General features: G+C 39.1%; 1 protein-coding gene across 1 annotated transcript in view; it reads left to right on the forward strand.

Annotated features, from left to right (window-relative positions):
* Positions 1 to 22,051, forward strand: part of BIRC6 (baculoviral IAP repeat containing 6) — a 338,471-nt gene that overhangs the window by 257,808 nt on the left and 58,612 nt on the right. The window contains 1 exon segment of the mRNA XM_030557127.1: positions 16,507 to 16,717. Within this exon segment, the coding sequence (XP_030412987.1) occupies positions 16,507 to 16,717 (211 nt within the window).

Here is a 22,051-nt window from a genome sequence, read left to right on the forward strand (position 1 = left end):
GCGTATGGATCCCAAATTTAATTACCTTCATTGGAATCCATGGTAGTGTGGTCCCCGTGTTAATGCGGGACTGTGCATAGATCCAACCCCCCCCATTCAAGCGAGGGTCTGGTGTATTATAATATATTTGATGTTTTGAAATTTTAGTGCAATGTTTTCTTTCATTACCACCTTCTTCACCCTGGTTACTTCCTCTTCATTGTCCAGGCACTGCCATTCCCCACACATGCAGTAAAAGTCCCATTTTACAAAACAAAAACAAAATGCTTGCTGTTTAAAAAGGATATTATAAATGAGATTCTTGAAGTACCCTAGGAATACCTCCTGTCATTGCAGCTTTCTCCAGAGAGGGCAGCATGATGGCAGATGAAGTTCAGTGGTGTTAAATTCAAAGTAATGCACACAGAAATAATTCGAACTATTCATACATCTAGCCTAAATGTAATAACTCAGGAAAAAAGGCCTGGACATCACAGCGGGTGGCTCATTGGAGATCTCTGTTCAATATGCAGTAACAGTCAAAAAAGGAATGAAAATAGAATGCCATTTATTTAAATATTTGTGGATGTTTTCCACATTTTTCAAATATATTGATTGCAATTACAACACAGAATACAAAGTGTACATTGCTTATTTCATATTTTTTATTATAAATATTTGCACTGTAAAAATAAAAAATAGTATTTTTCAGTTCACTTAATACAAGTACTGTAGTGTAATCTTTCATCATGAAAGTTGAACTTACAAATGTAGAATTATGTACAAAAAATAAAAATAACTGCATTCAAAAATAAAACAATGTAAAACTTTAGAGCCTACAAGTCCACTCAGTTCTACTTCTTAAGCCAATTGCTCAGATAAACAAGTTAGTTTACATGTGCAGGAGACCATGCTGCCCACTTGTTTACAGTGTTACCTGAAAGTGAGAACAGGTGCTCACATGGCACTGTTGTAGCCAGTGTTGCAAGATATTTATGTGCCCGCTGAACTAAAAATTCATATGTTCCTTTATGCTTCAGCCATCATTCCAGAGAACATGTGTCCGTGCCGATGGTGGGTTCTACTCAGTAACTATCCAAAGCAGCGCACACTGACGCATGTTCATTTTCATCATCTGAGTCAGATGCCACCAGCAGAAGGTTGATTTTCTATTTTGGTGGTTTGAGTTCTGTAGTTTCTCATAGACTCTAGGACTGGAAGGGACCTCGAGAGGTCATCGAGTCCAGTCCCCTGCCCTCATGGCAGGACCAAATACTGTCTAGACCATCCCTGATAGACCTTTATCTAACCCACTCTTAAATATCTCCAGAGATGGAGATTCCACAACCTCCCTAGGCAATTTATTCCAGTGTTTAACTACCCTAACAGTTAGGAACTTTTTCCTAATGTCCAACCTAAATCTCCCTTGCTACAGTTTAAGCCCATTGCTTCTTGTTCTCTCATTGGAGGCTAAGGTGAACAAGTTTTCTCCCTCCTCCTGATGACACCCTTTTAGATACCTGAAAACTGCTATCAGGTCCCCTCTCAGTCTTCTCTTTTCCAAACTAAACAAACCCATTTCCTTCAGCCTTCCTTCATAGGTCATGTTCTCAAGACCTTTAATCATTCTTGTTGCTCTTCGCTGGACCCTCTCCAATTTCTCCACATCTTTCTTGAAATGCGGTGCCCAGAACTGGACACAATACTCCAGTTGAGGCCTAACCAGCGCAGAGTAAAGCGGAAGAATGACTTCTCGTGTCTTGTTTACAACACACCTGTTAATGCATCCCAGAATCATGTTTGCTTTTTTTGCAACAGTATCACACTGTTGACTCATATTAAGCTTGTGGTCTACTATGACCCCTAGATCTCTTTCTGCCATACTCCTTCCTAGACAGTCTCTTCCCATTCTCTATGTGTGAAACTGATTGATTGTTCCTTCCTAAGTGGAGCACTTTGCATTTATCTTTTTTAAACTTCATCCTGTTTACCTCAGACCATTTCTCCAATTTGTCCAGATCATTTTGAATTTTGACCCTGTCCTCCAAAGCAGTTGCAATCCCTCCCAGTTTGGTATCGTCCGCAAACTTAATAAGCGTACTTTCTATGCCAACATCTAAATCATTGATGAAGATATTGAACAGAACCGGTCCCAAAACAGACCCCTGCGGAACCCCACTTTTTATACCTTTCCAGCAGGTTTGAGAGCCATTAACAACTACTCTCTGAGTACGGTTATCCAGCCAGTTATGCACCCACCTTATAGTAGCCCCATCTAAATTGTACTTTCCTAGTTTATCTATAAGAATATCATGCGAGACTGTATCAAATGCCTTACTAAAGTCTAGGTATATCACATCCACCGCTTCTCCCTTATCCACAAGGCTCGTTATCCTATCAAAGAACGCTATCTAGATTAGTTTGACATGATTTGTTCTTTACAAATCCATGCTGGCTATTCCCTATCACCTTACCACCTTCCAAGTGTTTGCAGATGATTTCTTTGATTACCTGCTCCATTATCTTCCCTGGCACAGAAGTTAAACTAACTGGTCTGTAGTTTCCTGGGTTGTTTTTATTTCCCTTTTTATAGATGGGCACTATATTTGCCCCCTTCCAGTCTTCTGGAATCTCCCCCGTCCCCCATGATTTCCCAAAGATAATAGCTAGAGGCTCAGATACCTCTTCTATTAACTCCTTGAGTATTCTAGGATGCATTTCATCAGGCCCTGGTGACTTGCAGGCATCTAACTTTTCTAAGTGATTTTTTACTTGCTCTTTTTTTATTTTCTCTTCTAAACCTACCCTCTTCCCGTAAGCATTCACTATACTAGACATTCCTTCAGACTTCTCAGTGAAGACCGAAACAAAGAAGTCATTAAGCATCTCTGCCATTTCCAAGTCTCCCGTTACTGTTTCCCCCTCCTCATTGAGCAGTGGGCCTACTCTGTCCTTAGTCTTCCTCTTGCTTCTAATGTATTGATAAAAAGTCTTCTTGTTTCCCTTTATTCCCATAGCTAGTTTGAGCTCATTTTGTGCCTTTGCCTTTCTAATCTTGCCTCTGCATTCCTGTGTTATTTGCCTATATTCATCCTTCATGATCTGACCTAGTTTCCATTTTTTATATGATGCCTTTTTATTTTGTAGGTCATGCAAGATCTCAAGGGTAAGCCAAGGTGGTCTTTTGCCACATTTTCTATCTTTCCTAACCACTGGAATAACTTGCTTTTGGGCCCTTAATAGCGTCCCTTTGAAAAACTGCCAACTTTCCTCAGTTGTTTTTCCCCTCATCAGTCTTAGTTCCTATGGGACCTTACCTATCAGCTCTCTGAGCTTACCAAAATCCGCCTTCCTGAAATCCATTGTCTCTATTTTGCTGTACTCCCTTCTACCCTTCCTTAGAATTGCAAATTCTATGATTTCATGATCACTTTCACCCAAGCTTCCTTCTACTTTCAAATTCTCAACAAGTTCTTCCCTATTGGTTAAAATCAAGTCTAGAACAGCTTCCCCCCTAGTAGCTTTTTCAACTTTCTGAAACAAAAAGTTGTCTGCAATGCAGTCCAGGAACTTATTGGATAGTCTGTGCCCCGCGGTGTTATTTTCCCAACATATATCTGGATAGTTGAGGTCCCCCATCACCACCAAATCTTGGGCTTTGGATGATTTTGTTAGTTGTTTGAAAAAAGCCTCATCCATCTCTTCCACCTGATTAGGTGGCCTGTAGTAGACTCCCAGCACGACATCACCTGTGTTTTTTACCCCTTTTAGCCTAACCCAGAGACTCTCAACACTTCCATCTCCTATGTCCATCTCCACCTCGGTCCAAGTGTGTGCATTTTTAATATATAAGGCAACACCTCCTCCCTTTTTCCCCTGTCTATCCTTCCTGAGCAAACTATACCCATCCACACCAACATTCCAGTCGTGTGTATTATCCCACCAAGTTTCAGTAATGCCAATAATGTCATAGTTGTATTTATTTATTAGCACTTCCAGTTCTTCCTGCTTATTACCCATACTTCTTGCATTTGTATATAGGCATCTAAGATACTGGTTTGATCTTGCCTCCCAGCTTCACCCTGACCCTCCTTCCTCTCTGCCATTATAGCCCGTGCTCCCTCCTGTTTCCAACCCATCTCCCAGGTCTTGTTCCCCACTTACCTGTGGGCTTTGCTCACCTGTCCCTGTCGAACCTAGTTTAAAGCCCTCCTTGGTTCGACGGGGACAGGTGAGCAAAGCCCACAGGTAAGTGGGGAACAAGACCTGGGAGATGGGTTGGAAACAGGAGGGAGCACGGGCTATCATGGCAGAGAGGAAGGAGGGTCAGGGCATTGGAGTGTTGCGCTTTTAAGATTTCTGAAATCATGCTGCACACCTCATCCCTCTCAGATTTTGGATGGCACTTCATAGTCTTAAACCTTGGGTCAAGTGCTGTAGCTATCTTTAGAAATCTCACATTGGTACCTTCTTTGCATATTGTCAAATCTGCAGTGAAAGTGTTCTGAAAACGAACATGTGCTGGGTCATCATCTGAGACTGATATAACATGAAATATATGGCAGAATGCAGGTAAAACACAGAGCAGGATACATACAATTCTCCCCCAAGGAGTTCAGTCACAAATTTAAGTAACATATTATTTTTTTAACAAACATCATGGAAGCATGTCCTCCGGAATGGTGGCCAAAGCATGAAGGGGCATACAAATGTTTAGCATATCTGGCATGTAAATACCTTGCAATTCTGGCTACAAAAGTGCCATGCGAATGCCTGTTCTCATTTTCAGGTGACATTGTAAATAAGAAGTGGGCAGCATTATCTCCTGTAAATGTAAACAAATTTGTTTGTCTTAGCAATTGGCTGAAGTAGGACTGAGTGGACTTGTAGGCTCTAAACTTTACATTGTTTTGGTTTTGAGTGCAGTTATGTAACCAAAAAAAATCTGAAAGTTGCCCTTTTGTGACAGAGATTGCACTACAGTACTTGTGAGGTGAATTTAAAAAATACTATTGTTTATAATTTTTACCGTGCAAATATTTATAATAAAAATATAAAGTCAGCACTGCACACTTTGTATTCTGTGTTGTAATTGAAATTGCTATATTTGAAAATTTAAAAAAACCTCCAAATTGAATCAATTTCAGTTGGTATTCTATTGTTTAACAGTGCTATTAAAACTGTGATTAATCGCAATTAATTTTTTTGAGTTAATCACGTGAGTTAACTGTGAGTAATTGACAGCCCTAGCTGTTTTGTAAATGAATGATATGCACTCACCTGAAATACTGTTTAGTTCTGGTTACCCAATATAAAGGTAAAACTCCACCCCCCAAAACACAAAGGGGTTTAGAGATAGTCAATGAGAATGAGTTAGGGGCATGGGGAAAATCTCGTATCAGAAGACTAGAGCTGCTTACTTGAAAATTGATGAATAAGAGATGATGTGATAAAAATATACAGTCTGATTAATGATGTAGAGAAGGTAGACTGGGAATGTCTGTTCACCCTTTGTTATACAAAAGCAAGGAAAATTAAAATTGAGATGTGGTAAATTTAAAACTGATAAAAGGAAATGTTTTATTCATAATGCACAATTAGGCTGTAAAATTCATTTCCACAAGATATCATTGGGGTCAAGAGATTAGCAGGATTCACAAAAAGATTGGACACTTATGGATAATAAAACCCGGAGTTGATATAAAAGATTTTTTTAAAACAGAGTTTCAGAAGTTATTTAAATATCATGAGTTAGTATATAAGCTAGTTTTGTTAATTTTCAGGGAATTGTGGGCCGTTTACTCCATAAATGCCTCCTGCAGGATTTCTTGAACCATCCTCTGAAGTAGCTGTTATTAGCCACTGCCATCGACAAGATACTGGACTAGTTGGAGGTGTGGGTCTGTTTTAGTATGGCAATTCTCCCTGTATCAGTGCAGCTGCCTCCATATTAGTGTGTTACATTGATTTAACTGTGTCATGTTAAAAATCTAGTTAAATTGATACAAAATGGTATGTAAACAGACTGTTTGTGAAGGAGCATAGTGAACATTGCAAGGGCTCTGCAAGAAACCCCTGGGTAACTGCATGTGTCATAATGTAACAGCTGCACAGCTTCTAAAATTCGCAGGAGAGAGGCTCCCTTCTGTGTACCTCAAGGTTTGTAAGATAGAGCTTTCCTTGAGGTCTTGCAACATAGTTTCAGATTTAATATTCCATCCTTTCTCTTGACATTTTTCTTCTTAACTTGTTTTTAGGTGTGAATATTTTGGAATTGGTATTACTGCATCATATTTGTTGTTTCTGTCTTTTTTAAATTATATTTGCATGTGCTCTCTCTGTGCAGTATTTTTAAAATACATTACCACTGAAAAGTAAAATATAAGTCCTGTATTATCATCTTTATCCAATTAAGCTGCACTCAGAATGTTAAATGATTTGGAAAAATAATTTAGTGCTGCTCAATATTATCTATTTAGTGGGCCATTAGGCCTGTCTGTTCTTGGTTTGAGTATCTTAGAATATTAAAGGAAATCAAAAGAATCATTTAGTTTATTGAGCTTGGGTTGTATTATTCCTTTATATCATTTAAAGTGATGTTTTTATTCTAAGAAACTGCTTGCCATTAATATATTTTTTCACAGGCCTTTGAATTTAGGTTACTATCATATATGCGTTGTTTTGGATCTACTTAGAAAATAAGATGATGTTGGTAAAGCAAATTAGGTGTGTTGCAAGTCCATAAATGAGTTCTAAATTATGCAGACTATCCAATTTTTTAATCAACTCTTGGAATCCAGGGACTATTAACCAGGATCCAAATTTTTAAAAGTGACTTGTGATTTTGGGTGCATTAATTTTTGATTGTTCTGCTTTAGACCACTTTAAAAGGGTCTGATTTTTTAGCCTGGATGCCTAGTGCTTTCTAAAAATCAAGCCTTGGTCTCAGAATGGACCCCCAGAATTGGAGAGAGAGACAATCACTAGTCAGTTCTGAAACTTGTGGTCTATAAAAGCAGCAAAGAATCCTGTGGCACCTTATAGACTAACAGACGTTTTGGAGCATGAGCTTTCGTGGGTGAATACCCACTTCCTCAGATGCATGTAATGGAAATATCCAGGGGCAGGTATATATATGTGTGCTAGCAAGCAAGCTAGAGATAACGAGGTCAGTTCAATCAGGGAGGATGAGGCCCTGTTCCTAGCAGTTGAGGTGTGAAAACCAAGAGAGGAGAAACTGGTTCTGTAATTGGCAAGCCATTCACAGTCTTTGTTCAATCCTGAGCTGATGGTGTCAAACTTGCAGATGAACTGAAGCTCAGCAGTTTCTCTTTGAAGTCTGGTCCTGAAGTTTTTTTGCTGCAGGATGGCCACCTTAAGGTCTGCTATAGTGTGGCCAGGGAGGTTGAAGTGCTCTCCTACAGGTTTTTGTATATTGCCATTCCTAATGTCTGATTTGTGTCCACTTATCCTTTTCCGTAGAGACTGTCCAGTTTGGCCGATGTACATAGCAGAGGGGCATTGCTGGCATATGATGGCGTATATTACATTGGTGGATGTGCAGGTGAATGAACCAGTGATGGTTTGGCTGATCTGGTTAGGTCCTGTGATGGTGTCGCTGGTGTAGATATGTGGGCAGAGTTGGCATCGAGGTTTGTTGCATGGATTGGTTCCTGAGCTAGAGTTATTATGGTGTGGTGTGCAGTTACTGGTGAGAATATGTTTCAGGTTACAACCGCATCATCTCTAACCCCTCAGACAGAGACCAACACCTACAAAATCTCCACCAAGCATCCTCAAAACTACAATACCCGCATGAGGAAATAAGGAAACAGATCAACAGAGCCAGACATGTACCCAGAAGCCTCCTACTGCAAGACAAACCCAAGAGAGAAACCAACAGGACTCCACTGGCCATCACATACAGCCCCCAGCTAAAACCCCTCCAACGCATCATCAAGGATCCACAACCCATCCTGGACAATGATCCCACACTTTCACAGGCCTTGGGTGGCAGGCCAATCCTTGCCCACAGACAACCTGCCAACCTGAAACATATTCTCACCAGTAACTGCACACCACACCATAATAACTCTAGCTCAGGAACCAATCCATGCAACAAACCTCGATGCCAACTCTGCCCACATATCTACACCAGCGACACCATCACAGGACCTAACCAGATCAGCCAAACCATCACTGGTTCATTCACCTGCACATCCACCAATGTAATATACGCCATCATATGCCAGCAATGCCCCTCTGCTATGTACATCGGCCAAACTGGACAGTCTCTACGGAAAAGGATAAGTGGACACAAATCAGACATTAGGAATGGCAATATACAAAAACCTGTAGGAGAGCACTTCAACCTCCCTGGCCACACTATAGCAGACCTTAAGGTGGCCATCCTGCAGCAAAAAAACTTCAGGACCAGACTACAAAGAGAAACTGCTGAGCTTCAGTTCATCTGCAAGTTTGACACCATCAGCTCAGGATTGAACAAAGACTGTGAATGGCTTGCCAATTACAGAACCAGTTTCTCCTCTCTTGGTTTTCACACCTCAACTGCTAGAACAGGGCCTCATCCTCCCTGATTGAACTGACCTCGTTATCTCTAGCTTGCTTGCTAGCACACATATATATACCTGCCCCTGGATATTTCCATTACATGCATCTGAGGAAGTGGGTATTCACCCACGAAAGCTCATGCTCCAAAACGTCTGTTAGTCTATAAGGTGCCACAGGATTCTTTGCTGCTTTTACAGATCCAGACTAACACGGCTACCCTCTGATACGTGGTCTATAAAGAGTCTCTTCTGACAGGAATCTTGTTGTCAGAATTTTTTTAATTGCTAATATTGCAGCAATGGAATAAAAACACTTTGAATAGTGTTGATTCAGGATAAAAGCTCAAAGTCTATATTATACGAATGTGAAAAAAAGACTGAGACATTATGCCACTGCAGTTATAGTAACCGTTTCCAAGAATTATGGTATATTTATCTACCAGCTATGCCTTTCATTCTCAGCAGATGTGACATCAGTTTTTTGTTATATATTAGATTATACATTTTTTCCCTTTCTAAAATGCAACACGCTTTAGAGAACGCCAAATGTCAGTAAAAGTAATAATCATGCTATTTGTATAAATAAATAACACACATTGCATGAAGGCTTGGACTTATTGCAGTAGTGTTAAAACAACTAGAGACGGCTCACTGGTGCAGACATTTGTAATTATTTAATTTCAGGTTTTGACTACCTGGTTAATACCCAACAATTCTAGAAAATTAATATACCCTATTAAGCTAGATACTTTCAGTATGCCATTTTCATTTTCTTAAAAGGAATGCTTTGTGTTTGTTTAATTATTTGCATGTTTATACACACACCTGTCCATGTGCTTGAGGTGCCTTTGACAAACCTTAAAATATTCACCTCAGAAAGAGCACTCTAACATAATTGAGAGGCAACATTACACTCAAGTTGTAGTACTCATTTATATGAAATATGTAAATACATTTGTTTCTGTTTGGCCCTTTGTAGAGAAACTTACCTTTCATCATAATAGCCCACTTTTTAGGTGGGTTTCAAAATTAAGTCTCAGAACATGCATCGGCCTGTGAACTTGTGCTGTTTTTACCTTAATAGTAAAACGTTTTAGTGCCTCCTGTGGTGAAACAAGGAAAAGTCTGGAAGTCAGAGTGTGCTCTCCAGTAACACAATTGATGACACATTCCACTTACAATAATATTGACAATTATTACCTCCGTTTTTTAATCCACAGTCCTGTAGTCATTTATCTGGACACTTCCGTGTGCATCAAGACTGCTGGCTTTTTCTGAGTGTTGCCCTTAGATTTGTGCATTTCAAATGCTTGACAAACTCAAAAGATGATCCAGTAATAGTTCAGCATCGAAAATATATTGTGCTGTCCCTTTGTACTTAAGAATGATGGTAAAATAAAGGTCCCTAAATAGAGAATAGTCACCATATGTCCAACTGTATATATTTTTAATGGTAATCTGTTGTCATGTATGTATGTGTATATTTATGGTATAAATAAAGGAATGGTATAGAAAATGTTTTCTGGTAATTTTATCCCTGTTCCCCATTCTTCTATATTATTAAATTTTAAAAACATTATATATACAGATATCCACAGAATTTCATACTTGGAAGTCATGCAGTAGCTACAGAATTTGTGAAAAAGCAAGTCTGTTGGTCGCATTTTACTTTTCAGCCTGTGAAACTTGCATTTTAAGGGGCAACTCCTGGCTCTCATTAAGTCAATAGCAAAACTCCCATTGACTTTAATAGGGTGAGGATTTCATCCTAAGTATTCAGTGAGCTAACAAAATTGAAAGTAAACCGCTTCTGACAATGGGATAACACATTTTGCCAGAGGCTACATAGATGTAGCTGATTTTTATCAGAATTATTTAGGGTCCTGTTCTGCAAAGCACTTGATCATGTGCTTAAGGTTAAGCATGCTTTGCTGAACTTTAAACTAAACTTAAATTTGTGTGTTGCTGGATATAGGCCTTAATGCATAATCTGATTGTTTTCATTCATGATGCTAGATGCTTATAGGTAGGTAAAATAACCTAAGGCTTTTCTAATAGTTACTTCCTTCTGGATGGACGTAATTGTATTATATGTATTCATTAATGTAAATTCAGTATGTGATACTGTTGAAGTCCGTGGGGTGGGGGAGAAAAATTGAAGTATGTTTCCTGGGACCAAATAGAGATGTTCTGTAATGGTTATGGATGGAGCTACGCTAGCAGAATGAGAGAGCAAAAACAACGAGGCATCCTTGTGGCACATTAGAGACTAACAAATTTATTTGGGCATAAGCTTTCCTAGGTTAAAACCCACTTCATCAGATGCATGGAGTGGAAAATACAGTCGGCAGGTATAAATACACAGCACATTAAAAGAGGGGAGTTGCCTTACCAAGTGGGGGATCAGTGCTAACGAGCCAATTCAGTTAAGGTGGAAGTGGCCTGTTCTCAACAGTTGACAAGATGGGGTGAATATCAAGGGAGGAAAAATCACTTTGGTAGTGCTAATGAGGCCAATGTAATCAAGGTGGCCCATTTCAAACAGTTGACAAGAAGATGTGAGGATCAGCAGAAGGAAACTAGTTTTTGTAGTGACAAAATGAGTGAGGTTTGCCTAATTTTCTGTCCTATATAGCAGCTGACTTAAGTATAAAGCCAGTACAGATATTTGAACTATTTTTTTCTGAGAGATGTAACATTGAATCTGAGCTTTTGGCACAAAACTATTTTTAACTAGCTCACTTGATAACCCTGAATATACAAGTATCTATTTATACAAGAAATAAAACTCTGGATAAAAACAAGGCAAACACTTTAATCAACAAAACCAGTTAGGATACTTACTCCAGACTAGCTGTCTGTTCTAAAGAAAACTACAGCAACCTATGAGGTAAAATAAATCATTTGTCATACCCTATACAATCTTCCATGATCAAAGCTAAGACTAGATTATTAAAATATTAAGGTTAATATTAAACTTAACGAACCTAGCTTGGAATAGCACTTATTTCATAGAGGAAACCAGAAAGCAACATAGCAATCATTTCAGCCTTTTTGAAATGGAAAGTGCTATCCTGTGAAAGATGGTATGGCACGGCACAATGATCTACACAGAGCAGTCACCCAGAAGTTAAACCTCCTATCCATGACTGCCATGCAGCAGAGAAGAAATCAAGCAGACATTCAAAGGACTTAGTGATAATTATAGTTTCTTTTGGCTTTTTGAAAATTTAAAGTCAGTGTTAGAAAATATAGTATAGTCTGGAAACAAGTAATTTGGTTTATGTGAGAGATTGTATCTCTCTGTTAAACTGACACAGTTGAAATTGGCTCCCTCCCTGTAAATAAATGGAAGCTGCTAGCTGGGCATTGTATGAGGAGTCCTTGGTTTTGGAACTCCCTCTTTCAGTCCAAGAGAGCCTGGATTTTTTAATCATCCATGTGTTCTTCTCTTTTCTCAGCAGCCTGGGATGCCTCACAATGGATTGCTGCTGTAGCTCCCAAGCTGTGCTCTTTACAAATAGCCAGACAACATGCAGGTTATACCCTTGAGTGTCTTTATATAGCCACAGCCCTGGTCCAGCCACTCTAAACCCCACCAGCCTTGATTACTTCCAGCAGTCTTGATTACTACTTGCAGAGTAACCCCAATAGAATTCCAGTCCCAGATTTCCCCCCAGAAATGTGTATTCTGTGCTGTCCAGCCCTTTCCTGGACAGTCCAGATATATTAATCAGTTTCCCCTCTAAGTGGATTGACATAGAATGGACTGCTTTAAATGCAGTTATCCCAAATAATTCACAAAGTTAGATTTGTTTTAATTAAAGAATAAAAGTTTATTTAACTACAAGGAGATAGGTTTAAGTGAGTACCAATATAAAGCCTTAAAGTCAGAAATGGTCTCAAGAAAAATAAAGACAAAACATGTTCTAAACTTAACAAACTAGACTTGGTTTAAGGTGAAATTCTTACCACATGCTCCCAGCAACAGAGCTGATCAAATTTCAGGTCAGGATCTACTCCTAAAGTCCATAGGCTGTTTGTTTCATTGTCTTGTGGAAGAGAGAAATGGCTAGGGGGAGAGAACTTGGGTTGCTTTTGCCCCATACTTTTATACTTTAGTCACCCCTTGAACTGCTGTTTCTTGAGCCTTACCCCAAGAAGTAAGGATGCAGACAGAGAATCATAGGAGTGGAGGGGACCTCGAGGGATCATCTAGTCCAGTCCCCTGCACTCATGGCATGGTTAAGCATTATCTGGACCATCCCTGAAAGGTGTTTGTCTAACCTGCTTTTAAAAATCTCCTATGATGGAGATTCCACAACCTCCCTAGGCAGTTTATTCCAGTGCTTAACCAACCTGACAAGAAGTTTTTCCTAATGTCCAACCCAAACCTCCCTTGCTGCAATTTAAGCCTATTGCTTCTTGTCCTATCCTCAGAGGTTAAGAAGAACAATTCTTCTCTCTTCCTTATAACAACCTTTTATGTACTTGAAAACTGTTATGTCCCCTCTGTCTTCTCTTTTCCAGACTAAAGAGACCCAGTTTTTCCAAATTTCCCCCATAGGTCATGTTTTCTAGTCCTTTAATCATTTTTGTTGCGCTTCTCTGGACTTTCGCCAGTTGTCCACATCTTTCCTGAAATGTGGCTCCCAGAACTGGACACAATACTCCAGGTGAGGCCTAATCAGTGTGGAGTAGAGCGGAAGAATTACTTCTTGTGTCTTGCTTACAACACTCTTGCTTATACATCCCAGAATGATGTTGGTTTTTTTGGCAACAGTGTTACACTGTTGACTCATATTTAGCTTGTGGTCCACTATGACCCTCAGATCTCTTTCTGTAGTACTCCTTTCTAGGCAGTCATTTCCCATTTTGTATGTGTGCAACTTCTTGTTCCTTCCTAAGTGGAGTACTTTGCATTTGTCCTTATTGAATTTCATCGTATTTACTTCAAACCATTTCTCGAGTTTATCCAGATAATTTTGAATTTTAATTCTATCCTCCAAAGCACTTGCAAACCCTCCCAGCTTGGTATTGTCCACAGACTTTATAAGTGTACTCTCTATGCCATTATCTAAATCATTTTATGAAGATATTGAACAGAACCGGACCCAGAACTGATCCATGTGGGACCCCATTCATTATGCCCTTCAAGCATGATTGTGAATCACTGATGATTACTCTCTGGGAATGGTTTTCCAACCAGTTTTGCACCTACCTTATAGTAGCTCCATCTAGGTTGTATTTCTCTAGTTTCTATGAGTAGGTCATGTGAGACAGTAACTGACTGTTATTTATCATGTTGTTATCTTCTAGATGTTTGCAAATTGATTGCTTAATTATTTGCTTCATTATCTTTCCGAGTACAGAAGTTAAGCTGACTCATCTGTGATTTCCTGGCTTCTCCTTATTTCCCTTTTTATAGATTGGCACTATATTTGCCCTTTTCCAGTCTTCTGGAATCTCTCCCATGTTCCATGACTTTTGAAAGATCGCTAATGGCTCAGATATCTCCTCAGTCAGCTCCTTGAGTATTCTAGGATGCATTTTGTCAGGCCCTGGTGACTTGAAGACATCTAACTTGTCTAATTTTTAACTTGTTATATTTGTATTTTAGCCTCTGATCCTACCTCATTTTCACTGGCATTCACTATGTTAGACGTTCAGTCACCAAAAACCACCTTGGTGACATCCGAAACAAAGATGTCATAAGCACTTCTGCCACTTTCATATTTTCTGTTATTTCTTTCCCACCCCCTCCCCCCATTGGATAACAATCCTACCCTGTCCTTGGTCTTACTCTTACTTCTAATGTATTTGTAGAATGTTTTCTTGTTACCCTTTATGTCTCTAGCTAGTTTGATCTCTTTTTGAGCCTTGACCTTCCTAATTTTATCTCTACATACTTGTGGTGTGTGTTTGTTTATAGACATCCTTTGTAATTTGACCTAGTTTCCACTTTTTGTAGGACTCTTTTGATTTTTAGATCACTGAAGATCTCCTGGTTAAGCCAACGTGATCTCTTGCCATACTTTCTATCTTTCCTACGCAGTGGGATAGTTTGCTCTTGTGCCCTTAATAGTGTCTGTTTGAAAAACTGCCAGCTGTCTTCAGTTGTTTTTCCCCTTAGACTTACTTCCTATGGGATCTTACCTACCAAGTCCCTGAGTTTGCTAATGTCTGCCTTCTTGAAATCCACTCTTTATTTTGCTGTTCTCCCTCCTAGCGTTCCTTAGAATCGTGAACTCTACCATTTCATGATGACTTTCACCCAAGCTCCCTTCCACTTTCAAATTCTCAAACAGTTCCTCCCTGTTTGTCAAAAGCAAATCTAGAACAGCCTCTCCCCAGTAGCTTTCTCCACCTTCTGAAATAAAAAATTGTTTCCAATACATTCCACGAACTTGTTGGATAATCTGTGCCCTGCTGTGTTACTTTCCCAACAGATGTCTGGGTAGTTGAAGTCCCCCATCACCAAGTCCTGTGCTTTGGATGATTTTGTTAGTTGTTTTAAAAAAAAAAAGCCTCAGCCACCCTCTTCTTCCTGGTTAGGTGGTCTGTAGTAGACCCCTATCATGACATCACCCTTGTTTTTTACCCCTTTTATCCTTACCCAGAGACTTTCAACAAGTCTGTCTCCTATTTCCATCTCAACCTCAATCCAAGTGTATACGTTTTTAATATATAAGGCAACACCACCTCACTTTTTTCCCCTGTACTGTATACTAATACTTCCAGTTCTTCCTGTTTATTCCTCAAACTCCTTGCATTTGTGTACAGATATCTAAAATAAAGTGTGAAGACCACGAGTTTCATAACTGACTAGTGATTGTATGTGTCTCCAATTCTGGAGACCAATTTTGAGACCAAGGCTTGGTTTTCAGAAAGCACTCCCACCTCTCACTGGTCTGGATTGCACCCCAGAATGTGACATCATCCTTGGAGGTTTTAAAGAAGTTGTTAAATACCTTTCAGGAATCATCTCGGTATATTTAATCCTGCTTCTGAGGTGGACTAGATAATCACTTGGGGTCTCTTTCAGACTTGCAATTCTATGGTTTTGGATGGTTTAGTTGTTTCATCTTCTCCTATTTAGAGTTAAGGGACTGGTAATGAGAAATGAAAACTTGTTGTATGCCTTATCTCCAAGGGTAAGATGTGCTAAATGAAACATTAAAGTGCTCTTGTATGGTTCAACCTTTTACTAATGCGAGTTGTCAGTTAATTTTTTTGCTGGAGAAAGCAGAAAATTATTTTATCATAAACTCATTCATTTGTGAATACTCTGAACTAGAGCAATAGTTTTCCTCTGCAGTGCTGTTAAAAATAGTATGTCCTAGGGACAGAGGAAGCAGCTGTGTAAAGTATCTGAGTATTGCTACATTTTGAGGATTTCTATAATGGTATGAAATTCAGTTGAGAAATGACATTCATTAGATATTTGAACTCATGAGTGGAAAAGAAAAATAAATATCAGGAGAGGAGAGATCTTTTTAAAGTGTGTGCATATATTTGAATCATTTGGAAGTCCTTGATTTTTAATGAAATATTTATTTCTGCCTACAATTGCTTTTATAATATATACATACACTAAAATTTACATCATATACAATGCCAGCTTTGGTAAAATATACTAGTAAGTGAAGTCTAATGTTGGGGTAATTTTAAAACATAGTTTAGTTGGGATTTTTTCCTGTTCACTTTGCTCCTTTTTTCAGGCTCTGTATGGGGGTTTAGCTTTGTCTACTGTTTTTGGCCCTGTTTGTTACTTTGAGATTTTTCCTTACTTTCTGCTCGTTAGTACTGTGACACATCTAAAAGGTTGACTCTCATTAAATGAGAGGATAAGGGGAAAAATCAGACTATTGTTTTCAGCCACTTGAGGTCTGATTGGAAGATATACTGTTTTTACCTTTTTGTTGATTTTATAAAATATTTGTTTTCTCTCTCGTAGTTTTGGATATGGCCAGGCATGTTCCTCTCTACAGAGCTCTGCTAGAGTTGCTCCGTGCTATTGCGTCTTGCACCTCTATGGTGCCGCTGTTGCTGCCTCTGTCTGGGGAAAATGGAGAAGAGGAGGAAGAGCAGTTGGAATCTCAAGCTTCTGTTGGCACTTTATTGGCTAAAATGAAGACATGTGTGGATACCTACACTAACCGATTGAGGTACAGTAAACATTTTAATCTCTCCTGAGCTTTCTTGTAAAGTATTTTTGGTGCATTTATTATTAATTTTAGAAAAAAACAAAAGATAATATCGAAGATAAATATCTGTCCCCCACAGTCCAAAGTGATAAAACAATATAGCATTTTATTGCCTCGGCTAGGTTGTAAGGTCACTCTTCATAACATCTTATGTCATTATTCAATTAAATTGATTCTTACCAATTAGCAGAATGGTTTATGGACTACAATCTATCAGTTCAATTGAGATTTAGGTTTCATTTTTATGTATTTTGTTTTACCGTACATTCCTCTTACCAGAAGTTAAATAATAAACTTGAAACTTCCAAAATAAATTGGTATGTTTTGGCTATTGTCCTACTTTACTAGTAGTTACTCGCCAGTAGGAAAGATTGGTGCTAACCGAGTGTTTGGGGGCTTAAACCTTCCATTTTCACTAACTTTATTTCTGCTGGTCTGCAACAAGACAAACCTAATTCTTACAGGGCTATGCTTGTCCTGCTGCCAATCTGAAGATAGGAGCTGCTAAATAAGCTCACTCCCTCAGAAGTGGGAGTGGAGCAGTCAGAGGCAGAGCAAATGAGGGTGACTCCCCTGGCTCAATGGCTTTTGAAAGAAAGATGACATGGTTGCCATGCCCGCTGCTTATAGGCGAAGAACCCACTTTGTAAGTGGGCTCTCCCCAGAAGTTTCACTACTGAAGAAAGCCTTTGGAGCTTGTCATTAAGGGTGATATCCAGAGGGAATCATGAGTTTTTTTGCACATTTGTGTTACTGTGGATTCTGCTATAGGTGTACATGCACTTCATGTGCACAAGACTGGACATTTTTGAGTAGCAGTGGCCATTGGGGCCACACGTGCACCTTGTGCTCCCGCGCATACATATATGCGTCTTTTATGCCATGTGTTGGCATGTAGGTATGTGATACTATTTGCCAGATTTAACCTTCAGCCCTTACAACTGTGGCTGAGGTTTGTGTACACCTTAGCCAGATGCTCCGTGGACAAAAAAGGTCACAGTCCTGCCCCAAGTCCTAGGAGAGTTAAATTGGTGGTTGGGCCCAGTGGACATGTGGAAAGAGACCCTGTTCTGTCTCCTCCCTGATTCACAAACTCAAAGACTTGAAGACCAGAGGCACCGAAAGGAAGAAAGAGAAAGTACTCACAAGTTACTATAGTTCTTCAAAAGTGTTGCTTCTACATAGTCACACTTCCTGCCTGTATCTTCTGAAGGACAGTTGGGACCACCACTCCTTTTTACACCCATGGAGACATACATAAGGTGAGGAGGCATGAGAGGGTGAATGGCCCAAATACTGCTCTTTGGAAGATTCCAAGCTAGCAAGCCTAGGACAAATTTATTCCAATAATGTGAATATTGATATAATGCTCTCCAAGAATTACCATTACTGGTAAGGAACTTCTCTGTAACAGAAGAGCTGAAAGGTTCAGTGGCTTTATTGTATCAACACTTTTGATAAATTTACCATTCAGTGTGATCAAATTTACCTCTGAAATTTTCAGCTTAGAAATCTCTCAGTATTGGCTTTAGAAACAGAAGTTGTCTCCAGAATGTATCATCATTCATTATTCATTTAGCACAGTGTGAAAGGTAAGGATCTCATCTTTTAGCACAAGCTAAATTAAAATTTTAAATTATTAGCATGTACTGTATTTTGGCTAGTGCATATATCATTGAAATATTGCTCAGTTTTCCATTGGCAGTCAGTACTTTAAATGTGAGCTGAGATGATCTTGTCATCTTTTTTTTCCAACATTTGTGAAACTCTAAATGTAAGCTTGAGAGTCTAAATTAAATTTTTAGTTTCATTTCCTCACCATTCTAGCACTTCCATCTGCCCAGACGTGATAAATTACAGCATGCACTGTATCTGCTAACTGTGATAGAGTATAATTTTTGCCTCACAGAAAAATCAGAATTTTGGAATAGAGTTTATAGCAATAAAGATTTTTTTTGTTTTATATATTTTTTTAAGTGTCCAGGTAAAAGTAGAGAGAGAGAATGGGAGAATGTTAATATGGATTACTTATTCCCATTGAAAGTATGATGACAATTTATTCTTGATGTATTTTGTTACTGGGCTTGTTGATTTTTAGGTAATTTCAATGGAATTGTCTTAATTTAAATCTCCATAATTAGTGTTCAAAAACTGATCATCACTGCTTGTGTGTGCATGTGCATGCACGCACCTGCAGACTTATACTCTGGCTGTGGGAATGTGGGGGATCTATTCTCTTCCCGACTTCAATTTTAGAACTACATGTGCCTTTCTCTGGCTCTCCAGCATGGCCTATGAGGCCTCTAGCAGCTTCCTCTCTCCCACATAGGTGTGGTACAGTCTTCAGCTGGGCCTTCTCTCTTTTTCCCAGAAGCACACATGTATCAGCGGAGTTTAGAGAGATTCTCAGATCATTTTTCCCCTAATCTTCTAAACCCAGACAAAAGGAAAGCAGACTGTGTGGGAACAGCATTCATACACAAAAAGGCAGAGCTGGAGTTCCACAATTCTGAATTTGACTTACCAGTGGCATGTGCATTTACAGATGGTGGAATAAAACCACACTTCTTTCAAACATGGGTTAATGTCTTACCTTTGAATTACATCCGGTACATGAAGCTGCGTTTTTGGCCCAAAAGAAAGCTGTTGACCTGTTTATAAAAGCCTGGTGAATGGAACCTTCTTCAGATATGACAGTCCTTTCTGCCTACAAGGGAACTACCAGCAGAAGTTTCTATCTTGACAGCACATCATTCACATTGCTAGAAAGGTCCTGTTTCATGGACCCAAGCCAGACAAAAAGATTTCAAGGAGGCCTGGTTCTAACCTGTAACCTTTAGTCTCACTTGTGTGCCTACTTATTTTGGTGTTTGTTTTTTCTGTGCCCCAACTCCATTTGAAGTCTAAGTTTATCTTTCCCTGGGATTGAACCAAAGTATTGTTTTAGCCCTTCTGATAACCACTTCAGAATGGGGACAGGAGTTTGACTTTCAAATGTGTGCGAGACTTTCCATTGTTGCTTGGGATAGCTGTGGCGTAGAGTAGTTTGAGACGTCTGTCAGTGATTCCAGAGGGTCTTCCTCAAAAGAGCATAGATCTTTTCAGATTGCAAGAATCTGTTTTTAAAACTGTGTATTTTTGCCAGTGCTTGGGAGTGGGCAAAGACTCCTGCCATGGGTAGAGTTCGGTGTGGTTGTTTAGAAAGGGCTGTGTGATGATTTGAAGCTGTGCTCATCTATTAAGAGGATTTGTTACAGAAATGTAAAACAAAATGTAATAACTAGTGACTAAAAGGGAATTAAATTCTGTCTCAGAGTGGCCAGCAATATAGTCAGGAAGACAGAAGTGTCCTGGGATGAAGAGATGTCTAAATTGTAATAGATTTCAGGCCAAAATAAATGTTTGATCAAAGATATGCCATGGAAATGGATCCCTTGAGACAGATTTCCCCATCTAGTTCAAAGGAATTTTTTCAAGTACCACGTCTTGATTTGGAGAGAAACTGAACGATTATCAGTAGATATTGGGTATAATACTAAAGTACATAGACAAGAAGGCAAGACAATAAAACTTAATCAAAGGTAGTGTAACTGGAAGACGTCATTGATTGCACAGTGATCCAAAGGTTTGCATCATGTTTATAATGATGATGGCATCCACATGTAGACAGAGATTTTGGAGACATTTAAATGAGTAATAAGCCCAAAGGAGAGGGAAACAATAAGAGCGCTTCACTGAGAAGGGCATGATACACAACATAATAGATAACATGAGCAATGATACTTATATCTTAGCGCAAGAGGGCAGGAGGACACAAAGTATGAGAACGTAAAACTGAATCCTAATCTACAATAACTGCAAGGTATCATATTTAGCAGGACAGTTACCTAGACCTTTGAGATATAAATTAACCTGCAGCTGTGGCTTCCTCTCCAGTCTCTCCAACCATTATTATACTTAAGGTTATAAAGGTTATTGTTTTGATATTAAACTGTAGACCTAAATTTTAGCTTTGGGTTTCTCACATATCACCAGAACCAAGGAATCTAACATTGCTAAAACTAATTATTTAGCAGTTAGTCATTACTAACAAAACTTGTAAACCCAAAATATAGTTTGTTTTGGGTTATCATTGTTAATACTTAACACCTAAATAATTTTCCTCTTCTCTTCAAGGAATCCAGCTGCAGAGCTGTTATGGGTATCAGCTTTGTGATGATTTGCTGAGCTGTCATACCTTGCCTTTGTGAAAATTAACAGGCCCCAGTTTGGTAATAATTGAAAGCAGCTTTTTTTGAAAGTTGGTTTCACTTTTCTGACATGAGGCTCAATCACAACCTCCTTCAATCTCACCATGTGGTGTTGAAGGCCTAGTCATCTTAATTTATACATCTTCCGCTCCACATTGAGAAATGCTGCCCTAAACGCTGGGGGTTTCTCTTCTCATGGAGAACCAAAAGCAAGATTAATTGTAATCCTGTATGGGTCTGGCCTTCATTTCAGACAAACAAGTCAGGAGTATGTGTTCCATGCTTTAGTGGGATATGTTGCCAGGTCCAAGGATGGAGGCTTTGTTTAGATTGCTTTTTACTAACAGCCACAAATCCTGTAAATGAGTGAGACCTAGCACAGTCAGATCTTAGGTTACATCTCAGTGTGCTTATTAGTGCATATCTAAGCCTTTAGTTTGTCTGGCTAACGGTATGCTTTCCCTTTTTTATTGCTCCTACATTTTGGGGAAGAGGAAGAGTCTTCAGGAGACAAGGTCCTAGGCCACATCATGAGGCAAAATAACACACTTTCTTGTTTCTTTTAGTTGTTGGTATTTTACTATTTTGAAAAGTTTAATTTTGGAGCTTAGTCCATTTCCTCAACCAACTCCCTGATTCAAATGAGGTTTGGCTTACCTAACTTTATAGTTTTGATACGTATATGTACCCAGGAGAGGTACTGTGTCATACGTAATATGGATTCAACCTGGAGAAACTCACTCACGTTAAGTGACTCCATTAGAAATATAGTGGAACTGATCCAGACCTAGGACATAAGGTCTTTAGAGGTACCTGCAGACTTAAGGTGGTTTGCAAGGACTGTTTAGGGTACTTCATAGAACTGGCCAAGTAGAGGAGTTTAAAAGGTTCTCAGGCTTTGCTTCTGTTTTGAGAGTGAATAGGTTAGCTAAACTAAGAGTATAACTCTCTATTTCCATTATAAGATTGCTTTTAATCCCTTCCTCAAACTTAACCAAAGCTGAAGAAATTGTACTCAATTTTCTTGTGTGGAATTCTGCATGAG

This window comes from Gopherus evgoodei, chromosome 3, assembly GCF_007399415.2.
Source record: "Gopherus evgoodei ecotype Sinaloan lineage chromosome 3, rGopEvg1_v1.p, whole genome shotgun sequence".
Taxonomy (NCBI): Eukaryota; Metazoa; Chordata; order Testudines; family Testudinidae; genus Gopherus; species Gopherus evgoodei.